Consider the following 11153-nt stretch of genomic DNA (forward strand, 5'->3'; position numbering starts at 1 on the left):
AGAGAGGGAGAGGGAGAGGAGAGGGAGAGGGAGAGGGAGAGAGAGAGGAGAGGGAGAGGGAGAGAGAGAGAGAAGTTTGGTGGAGGACATATTGGGGAGAAGGAAAGAGGAGGAGTCTAGGAGAAGTTAAAGGAAGAGAGTGAAGGAATAGATATGATTAAAGTACAATACGTGATATTCTCAAGGAAATACACACACACACACACACACACACACACACCAGTTAAGAGTACTTGCTACTCTTGCAGAACACCTGATAGTGTTTATCATAACCTGTATGGTGACAAACATCCTTAACTTTAGTTCCAGGAGATCCAACAGTCTCTTCTGGTCCCACATTCACCAGACCATCAGACACCCTATGTGGTGCACATATATACAGTCATGCAGGCAAAACTTACATGCAAACAAAATTAAAATAAATAAATCTTGAAAAAAAAGGTGGGGAGTAATAAAGAAAGACACTCAAAGTTGACCTCTGTCTTCCAGATGTGTAGACACAGGCAAATGCACACATACGCACATATACATCACAGGGAGAGCAAGAGAGAAGGAAGAGAGGAGAGACAGGAAGAGATTATACAGATGGCCTTTAATTTTTAAGTAATGAAATTAAAAAGAAAAAATAAGTCCTATTAAAAAGTTTTTAGATAATTTGCACACCCACCATATATGTACACCAAATAAAAAGTTAAAGAAGTATGTCTGAAGAGTTTGAATGCTTCAAGATTATTTTAAATCACAAAATCTACAGGTATATATATCATTTTATGCATACCACAAACACCAGCAGTTTGGGTTTTTTATTTAAAGTTTCAATTTGTTCCAATCAAATAATTAATTTATTCATTTCAAATGTTGTTTGAAATTTCACTTAAATTGATACATTGTATTAATTACCACCACCACCAAATTACTCATGTCAACAGAGATAGAAGAATGTTCTAATAACAAAAACTACAACTATACTTAATCATGCAAACAAACCACAGCGAGACTTAATGCCTACCCAGGAGAAATAGTCTTCCTCAGGGAAAAGAATAGCAATTGGTTATCCGGGACCAAATATTCTGCTCTGAAAACCTACATACAAGTAACATACAGACTGAGTAAGTTTTATTTAATTAATTAGGAATATTTATGTCTATACATATATGTATGTAACAACAATTTGTGAAGAAAGAAGCCACTCGTTTGACAGAGAGCAAGGTGGGGTGTAGGAGAGGGTTTGGAGGGAGCAAAGGGAAGGGAGAAATGACTTAGTTATATTATATTTTGGGAAAACAAGAGAAATAATTTAAAGAATATTGCCTAACCATGCTGTTTACAAAAAAACAATATGCTTGTCATCTAAATAACAGGGACATTTAGAGATGTCCCCAAAACCCCAAGTAGCATTCAAAGGCAGTGGGAGGGAACAGATTCCAAGTCAAGATTCTATTGCACCATACCTTCTCAGACATGAAACCCACGACGAGAGACTGGAGTCACTTCGCTCTATCTGTGATGTGTCAAGAGATGAGAAGCGCTTGTCCAATTTTCTTTTAACAAATTCACACACGCTGGTAATTCTGAGAAGCCAATTTGCATGTCACCCACAAAAGAGTTTTCTGTCAGGTAGCAGTTTATTCTTCCTGTGTTTATTATCCTAGAATGCTTAAAGTGGTTGTGATCGTAAAAACTATACTAATTTCCTTATCTTTGTGGATGGGAGAAGCTGTATCCAACACCACTGAGAAGTTTCTGGGTCGTGATGAATTATCCCCTGAACTACTACTACCCAGCACTGTCTCCTGGCTTCCAAACCTAGGCAAAGACCCTATAAGGATCCCCCTGTAAGACACTGGATGTTTGCACATGCGCTATAGCATGCCAGTCATCACCATTCTAGTCAGGCAGATGCATAGACAGGCTCAGACTTTCTGTCCACTGAGAACGGAGACCAGTGGCTTGGTCAGGATCCTCCAGCAGGGGTGACTTTGTCCTAATGGCCGTATGGATTTTCAGTAGGGCTATAGATACGATGTGTATATGTGTATGCACACATTTGTACAAATTGTAGGTACACAATTATAACGAGAAAGAGCAACATGCTTAGCACAAAATAAGAAAGGTTAAAAAGCAGCCCGGTCATAAAGTTCAAAGCAACTATGTGAGCTATTACAAATGTATACAGCAGACCAGTCATGGGTGTGTAAAACTGTATCCACACGAATGGATACCAAAACCAAAAAAGGCCATTACACAATAACGCTTAGCATGCTTCTTTCTTAATTTTTGGCAGAAATATTTAACTTACTGTCATTTTAGATTATATTCCTCTTTTGTGTAGAGATATGTTCAGCTTTATAAAGAAAAGCGAACACAAAAGATTCCTGGGTTCATGTTACAGAAATTGGCCCCATGAGAGCTTTGTTAGAAGTGGAATTCCACATCTTCCTCCTCATATGCAGAACCTAGTCGCCAACACTGTGTACATATGCAAACAAAAGCATATTTAGGCATAGCATCATAGCATGTCAACAAGAGAGCAGAAAATTCCCAATGCAGGAGGATGCGCAAGGACTGCGTGCAGGTAACAGGCATGAGTGGGGCAGTCAAGTACAAAGCTAGTTGTTTTTCTAGCTTGTATTCTGCTTCAGATTTTTTTTTTTAATAGTGATGGGTAAGTTCATAGAAACAAACTCCATAGCGAAGGTGTAAATCCCAGTGTGAAGTTCACTGAATTGTTACAGAATTCTTACTTGCAAGGTTTTCTTTTTTTTTTGTAATGAAGTTTGTAAAATTTAAAATAAAATACCAAATCTAAAATAAATAAATAAATAAATAAATAAATAAATAAATAAATAAATAAATAAAGTTCCAACAGACAGTGTGGAAGAAGAAGTATCTTTCCCCATTTTGTCACTCTCCATTCATTCAAGAGTAGAGAATGGCTGGTATTATTAAAATCCCCCTGGTGAGGTTCATGTTTTTCACCTGTAAAACTGTGTTTGAACTGTGCATCCCCAAAAGATGTTGAAGCGCTAGTTCCCTGAATGTAGTCATTTTGTTCACAGGGTCTTTGTAACTGGTCAAGTAAGACAAGGTCATGACAGTAGGCCCTAGAGTGACTGTGCTACTTCCTTAAGAGGAAATGCAGACAGAAAGACACCCACATAGGTCCTGGAGTCATACAAGCAGGAGCTTGGAGAAGCTCGAAGTCAACCTGCAACAAGCCCTTCCCTTGTGCCACCAAAGGCTACTTGGCCCAGCCAACACTTTGATCTGAGCCATTCTGTTTCAGACCTTTCAACTTGAAGTACTTATGGATTTGCTAGTAGAGTGTGGCAGCCAGCCGATCTGGCGTCACCCTTGTTTGGGTGACTAGACTCTCTTCCTGGGAGACTGGTTGGAGGCTTATCAGTTAGTTTTCTTTTCATCCGTCAGTCAGGGCTGTCTGACCCTTGCTTGTGGGTAAATGGTTTGGTAACACAAAATTTGTGAATTGTTCTGCTAGGGTTAAATTACCATTGTCAGTATAAGTTAGTCAGAGCTTGACCACAGTTAAATTACCCCCTTTCATAAGATGTCTCAGGAAACATCTTAAACTAAGGAATAATTTATGAGATTTATAAATTTTCAGTAAGTATGACATCAATGAGTAGAGTTGGTTTTTCACGTGTTTTCTCACATTGAACTAGACCAGCTCCTATTTTTACTGCTACTAAAGGTAGCTACATGAATAATAAATGAATAATTGCTATGAATTATAGATGGGAACGAATGGAAAGTGTGAGTTAAGCTGGATGTTAGTTCAGGGAAATGCCCTGACATGAAAAGGTGATCTGACTTCATTTTGACCTGGGATTGTGATGTAAATTACTGTCCCACAGGTGTTAAAACAGACTTATGTTACAGCTGGGGATGCTCATTGCTAAGACCAGCATCCATTGAAAAGAATATATCCAAGTTAAATTAGCATTCTTTACTGCACTTGAAAAAGTCAATTCAGTTGTTTTCAGATAATGTCATTTTTCATCATTTATAATGAAGACAAAAGCTATATGTAATATATTCCCAGTTTTACATTTGATATAGGACATTGCAGTATATTTAATGCAATGTCATAAGCATATTAACATCTCCAAAGTGTAATGAAGTCTCTCTTACTCTTTTGAGTAGTTGTTATGTTGAAATTTCTACGCTTTAAGAATATTCTTATCAGGCTGGGCGGTGGTGGCACACGCCTTTAATCCCAGCACTTGAGAGGCAGAGGCAGGTGGATTTCTGAGTTCGAGGCCAGCCTGGTCTACAGAGTGAGTTCCAGGACAGCCAGGGCTACACAGAGGAAACCCTGTCTCGAAAAACCAAAAAAAAAAAAAAAAAAAAAAGAATATTCTTGTCACGGATATGGACAGTAGCTTGGTATTGCTGGCAGCCAACTTGAAGGGGAATCGGGACCACAGTCCTTTACTCTTTCTCTGTTTCCTGACTGAGAAGTCATGAGCAGCTATGCTTGTCAGCACCCCACCATGATGCTCTCTGCCTTAGAAGAGCCCTCAAAACAATGGAGCCAAACGGACCATGGACTGCAACTTGTGAAAATAGAAGCTTCGGTAAACCTTTTCTCTTCTCACATTGATTAACTCAGGTGTTTTGTCACCGTGACAAAAAGTTGATGACCATATCCCTTTATCATTTATTCTACCTGGGTTACTCATCAGCCATCTTCCACCTGAGGCTAATTCACTGCTTGCCACAAAGGGGGAATTCTCAGGACAGGGCCAAGCAAGTTGCCTCCTTCTGCTTTGACAACTTGAAACTGCAAATAAATGATTACCACTCAGAGTCAGGAAGCACGGTCTCATTGCAAAGGCTCAGTGAAAGGAAGCAGTCAGCTGCCCGTGGAGATATGAGAGAGGCTTCCCACTCAGTTAGGATGGATATTCTGGTAAATTGTGCTGTTTATCACCACACACTGGCCGGATAAATACCAATGATGCTGTCCTATAAGACCACACAGGAAACTGATGTTGGTACAGCTCACACCTGCTCTGAGGCTATGCTAGCAAGGTAAAGTCACAGGACGGTTGACATCACTGCCCTTCACTACAAATTCTTTCAAGGCCCTGATGCTTTCCCATAGGTTTCTTTGTTTGTTGTGGGTTTTTTAGTTTGTTTGTTTTTGTTTTTGTTATTTTTTGTTTTGTTCTGGGTTTTTTGTTTTGTTTTGTTTTGTCTTGGACTTTTGAAAGTCACCTAAACAGCATCTGCTCACTTCCACTGGCCCTTAGAAAGGCAGCTTGTAATTCCTGACCTGGATGTGGGAGTTAGGTCCCTGAGGCTAGAGCCTGAGCATTTTGACAAGTCTCTAGATGGATGATGAATTTTTAGAATTTTTTCACATATATTTATTTGAAAGTGGGGCTGAGACAGTTTGAATAAGAATGTCTTCTGTGGGATGCTATATTTGAATGCTTAGTGACCAGAGAGTGGCTCTACTTGAAACGATTAAAAGGATCAAAAGGTGTGGCCTTGATGGTGGAACTGTGTCAATGGGGATGGGCTTTGAGGTTCCAAAAGCCCACGCCAAGCTCAGGATGGATGGATGGATGGAGAGACAGACAGACAGACAGACAGACAGACAGACAGGATATAGATTCCAGCAACATTGGCTGCTCTATCGAGGAATCACATCCAAAAACCTTCTAGATCTATACAATCTGGCTGGAATGCAGATACACCTTTAGTATACACCTTTAATCCCAAACAATGAAGGTAAAGTTAGTTTGTAGAAGGAAGCAGCCTGTTTGGAAGTGATGTCTAATTAAGGGGCCGACAAAGTGATGAATCAGAGAAAGATTTCACAGAATAAGTCATCGATAGGATACGCCCAACTCTCATGAGGGCAAGGAAAGAGAGGGAACTTAAGAGCACCGCAGGGGGAGAGATGAGTTGAGTCCATTCAGTCAGTGCAGTTTGTACAGTGTAGTTGAGTTTGTTTCTGAGTTCCGTTCAGTTTGTGAGGTTCCTGCAGTGTCACTCAGCAGAGGCAGTTGAAGCCAGAGAATAAGAAGGAGCCTGAAGATTAGAATATATTGCCAAAGTTAATATTAGACCAAGCAGAGCAATTCAGGCAGAAGTGGAGGAAAGCCAGATTGAATCAGTCAATTTGGAGAGGCATTGGGCCAGAACAGTTGAGTTGAACCAGCCAGCCAGAGTTTAGAAAGAGCTAGAAAGGATGAGTTAATTCAGCAATTACATCCGGCAAATAAGAGATACTTTTACAAATATGCATATCTGTTGTCTGTCTACTGATCAGGTTATAGAATTCTCCATCCACCATGTCTGCATGCATGCCTCCACATTCCCCGCCACGATGATATGAACCAACCTATAAGCAAGCAAACTATAAGCAAGCCCACAATTGAATGCTCTCCTTTAGAAAAATTGCTTTGGTCCAGGTGTTCCTTCACAGCAATAGAACAGTGACTAAGACAGGGGCATACGCCATGGTTTACACTGTGAGTCCCAGGGATCAAATTCAGGTCATCAAATTTCATGGCAGATGGTTTTACGTGGTGGACCCTCATGCCAGTCCTCTTTGGATAGAGTGTAATGTTTCCTATGAGAACTAACTCCCTGGACTGACTCAGGTATCTCAGTTTTTTTTTTTTTTAAAGTTTTATTACTACTACGTAAGTTTCTTAGAGCCAGAGCTGAAGAATTACATTTCCTGCTCTGATACATGAGTTAACGGACTGTCCACACCCTGCTCACCTGAGAAGTCCACCCCATTCTTTCAGCATCATGGAGGAGGACTGTACTTTCTCACTTCTCTGTTTGGGACCTGAAACTCTACTCTGACCTCAGTTTAAGTTTTAAAAGAGGTATCACATTTCTATATATTATTCTTTTCTTTTGCTCCAGATTTCTGTAAAGAAAAAAAAAAAGCCGTATCTTAAAAACATAAGAGACTGGAAATATAATATGCATTGTGCTCAAGCTAAACATAACTCCTCTTCCGCCTTTCTGTCCCTTCGGCTAGCCCACAAGCTAACAAGGGAGTGTTGCAACAGAGCACAGATATCTCTACATTGCATACAAATAAAGCAATAGAGGAAAACGAGCTGTGAAGTGAAAATGTACACATCTGAGCACACATTCTACCCTAGTTTCTTCTGCTATCCTGGCAACGTGCCTTTAGAATTTCCAACAGAAATGTGTAGGGGCTTTATAAGGACGTCTATGAAAAAATAAATAAAGCAAACATAAAATTCTTAGTCCAGCATCCAGCATAAGGTGGGTGTTGAGTGAGTCCTCCCTATGATAACTATACAAGGTCATTCTGAATGCATGCCCAGAGCTTGAGTTTTTCTTTTAATTAATTTGCTCAAAAACTCATTTTTTTTTATTCTGGGGCTGGAGAGATGCCTCAGCAACTAAAAGTGCTGACTTTGTAATCATGATAACTGCTGTTTATGATCCCAGCACCCACATAACATGTGGGACACCCTGCCCATGTCTGTAAGAGCAGCTCCAAGGAGGGCAAAGACAAGAGGAAGTCTCAAGGAAAGACCCACCTCAAAGAAATAGGTAGAGAATAAGGAAACCCAGTTGCTTTCTCTGCCCAGAATGAGTAGGGTCATACACACATGTTTGAGCATGTGTGCACACGCCCGCACGCATGCACACACACACACACACACACACAAACTTAGAGACACAGCATCAATATGTTCAAATAAACAAAGAAGTTTTTTTAAGAAATACCCTGCTTTTCTTTATGGGAAGAAACCCAAAGCTCTAACAGTCAAGCATTGCCAGGTCTGAACAGCAGCAATGTTTTCTAAAGAACAATTCAATGTTCTTTCATTAGCATACAGTGTTCTAGCCTAAACCCCTAGCCGGAGTGTGTGGGAATAAGAAAACTGTAAGATTCAGAGTGTGTGCACTGTCTCAGAAGCATGGAGTATAGCTAGCCAGACCTGCATGAGTGAATGACCGAGCTCACGGCTCTGTCTGTCAAGGCTTGGTCCTGTAAGAGCGATTCAGGTACTACAAAGGCAGTCTCTTTGTTGTTTGTTGCTCATCTTGTGTAGCTTCTTCTGTTCCTCATATATTCTGTTCCCTAAACACAACCACATTTGAGATTTTTGGCTGCTGAAAACTAGCTGTGAACCTAAAGGCATTGAAAAGCATCAATTTCTCTTTGAAGAGGGGGTGGTAGGGAGTTCAAAGACAAACTAGTCTCTTAACAGGAATATAAAACTGATGGTTACTTGTGCTTTTGGAAAAAGAACTAGATCACCATAATGTTTTAACTTTGAATTGCTTTTCACTGTGTTTTGAAGGGAAAACAGTCTGTTGTTCCTCACATATTAATTCCCTGATAATTCTTTATCATATCTATTTATAAAACTAAGAATAATAATAAAAAGCTGCCAATGATTACTAGACACAAGATTTTTTTTTATTAAAAATGATCCTAGAGTAAATGAGGTAACAGCGGAGCTCTTAGCTTGACATCATCTCCATTTTTTTTTATAGCCACATTGGCATTCTGTCCGTGAAACATGAGTACAGCGATGATGTCATTCTCCAGGATGAAGAATAATTGATCTTAACCTTCGCATCACTTTCCTTTAACTTGAAGCACTAACTCAATTGAAGGCAGAGATAAATAAAACGTCTGTGAGAAACAAATGACATTGTAAAAGGCCGGAAGGATACACTTCAGGAAATCTGTAAAACTCCTGTCATACAGGGTCATTGAAAACAGCCAAAGTTTTAGTGTATCAAGAGACAGTCAAATATTTTGTTTGCCTTTCCCAATTGTTGCATGAGGAAAGCTAAAACCTTAATATAAAATACAAACCCCAGCAATTCAGAGTAAACTAGGATGGGGGCAGATTATTATTTGCATTCAAGTTATAAATGTGATGCTTTGGCTGCCACAAACTTAAGATGCCCTAGTAACTTTCTTTTCTGAAGTCGACTCTGAATTCCGATTTTCCATAAATGCCATGCACAGCGTAAGCAATGGTTTTGCTGAAGAGTTCAGTTCACTTGACTCTGGCTGCCTCCTAGGTTACTAAGGCAGTCCTTGTTCTGCTCCCACCCCCTCTCCTTTGTTCTTCACTCCCTGGTGGTATTTACCATACGGCGCCCCAGAACATAACAACTGTCTTTGTATTTTGGTCTGAGAGTTTTGTCATGCTTTAAAGTCAACAATGGCAGCGAGACAAACATTTCACAGCACTTTTCCAAATCCGGGTCTATAGAGGTAAGAAAGTTTGTGCTGGGATTCATCTTACCTTTAATATTTCCCTTTCCCAAACTAGTGACCAGCAAATGTCTGTTTTCCTTTACCTTTCCTCTTTCGTATACAGAGTGCCCCATTAAGGCTAGCTGATACACACAGACAACAGACACCCACCATCGTGCACAAATCCTGCCAGTGGGACACGCGCGCGCGCACACACTCACGTTGGCTGGACAGACCTTCTCTAGGCGCTAGAGTTGAGCACCCTCTGCAGCTACTGTCCCCGGGACAATCGTCACACGATGCATACTTTCCTGACTGACACTGTACAAAAATGAATGCACTTTACTAGTTATGCGGCTCCCCAGCCCAAGCCACAATGCAAACCCTCAACCCCTTGTCTCCAGGTACACAGGTACAGTCCCGTAGCCAGTCTGCCTCTGTGCCAGTCCCCAGCTGTCACCTCTGCCGGGATGCCACTCACCTTGACCACAATCGCAGTAGCCCCAGTCCACTTTGCCCTGGGCATTCCGATAGAAGCACCAAGGTCTGCCCGCGCCATCCGGGCTCCGGCAGAAGTTGTGTGATTGCCCTCGCAGCTCAGCCCAACTGGCCGGGGGCGACCGCTCCAGGAAGGGCGGCACCTCGTCCCAGTGTAGACACGGGACGCCGAGGTTGGTGGCATTGTCCCACGGCTCTCCTGCCCCGCAGCGGCGTGGAATCGTCGGGGGCGTGTGCCGGGTGCTGAGGACCTGCGGGCGCTGAGCAGCGGGGGCCCGCGGCGGGAGCGGGAAGCGCGGGGTCCTGGGTGGCCGCCGGGAGCTGGGAAGGTAGTGCTCGTGTTGGGAACGCGGTGGGGACGGATGCGGGCGGTGCAGGGGCGAGCGTGAGACGGGATCAGCTCGAGCCACTACGGACAGTGCCCCTAAAATCACAGCCAGCACGCAGCGGGCGAGCGCCATGGCTGCAGCGCCGAGTGTGGTCCATGCTGGGCTCCGGGTCCCCGCGGAGGGGGCGGGGCCGGCAGAGTCCCAGAGCCCCCTCCCACGCTCGCGCCGCCGCCCTGCTGTCCCGGCCTCGGGGGCGGCTGGAGGATCACACCGGGACCCGAAGGGTCAGGCCGGCGAAGCAAAGGCTGGAGCTCCAGGAGCTCTGTCGCCCGGAGCCCGACCTCCACCCCACCCTCGGCTGTCAGCCCGAGGAGCGGGCTCTCGGTGCCAACGCGGGGGAAAGTCTAGGGTGCCGGTGCCAACAGGCACACACCACAGCCCTGTCTGGCGGCTCCCGCCTGGCACCCGTCCCTCTCGTTCTCGGTCGTTCTGTCTGTGTTTTGCAATCTCTGGAGAAATGTGGATGGAATTAGATGCACCTCTCTGCCTTGGCAATTCACAGGATTGAAGTTATGAAAGCCCACTAGGAGTGTTAAAATCACTTTGCTGAGCTGGGTCCTTTAAAGGACTCGCTGGGCTTGAGATTCCAAGCTTCACACCATGTCCCGATGAATGTTAAAGGAAACTAAATGCCCGAACAGATCCAGCAAAAGGAGCCTGAGCCTTTCTCCTTCCTGCCTCCCACTTTCCACCAGATGCTCTGGACACCAGTTGTTAGGTTTTAATAAGGATTCATCCAGATCTCCAGCCTCCACAGAAGCCGAGTCCCTGTGGCACCTGCCTCCTGTTCGCAGGGCCAGGACTTGAATTAAGCCTCTTGACTTGCTGCCCCAGGCAAGACCTAGCTTCATCGAGCTAGCTTCAATAAAGGTGGACTCTACCTGTGGGAGATTTTATTAGTTTCTCTGATGGTTCAGTACGCCCCTTCCAACCCCAGTGCCTCCCCCAAGCCTCTTGGTTTAGGACTTTAAGAATTAGCTGGGGTTGAATGCTTAGGGTTGCCGATTGCTCTTGGC

The 11153-nt window shown here is 43.2% G+C and overlaps 1 protein-coding gene across 1 annotated transcript in view; it reads right to left on the reverse strand.

The window, feature by feature from the left end:
• The window catches only part of Prss12 (serine protease 12), a 58801-nt gene extending 48367 nt beyond the window's left edge, over positions 1 to 10434 (reverse strand). Inside the window, exon 1 of the mRNA XM_028760475.1 lies at positions 9732 to 10434. Within this exon, the coding sequence (XP_028616308.1) occupies positions 9732 to 10209 (478 nt within the window). The 5' untranslated portion in view covers positions 10210 to 10434. The remainder of the gene's footprint in view (positions 1 to 9731) is intronic.
• Between the last annotated feature and the right edge of the window lie 719 nt (positions 10435 to 11153).

Source organism: Grammomys surdaster, unplaced genomic scaffold, assembly GCF_004785775.1.
Source record: "Grammomys surdaster isolate TR1022 unplaced genomic scaffold, NIH_TR_1.0 126531, whole genome shotgun sequence".
Taxonomy (NCBI): Eukaryota; Metazoa; Chordata; class Mammalia; order Rodentia; family Muridae; genus Grammomys; species Grammomys surdaster.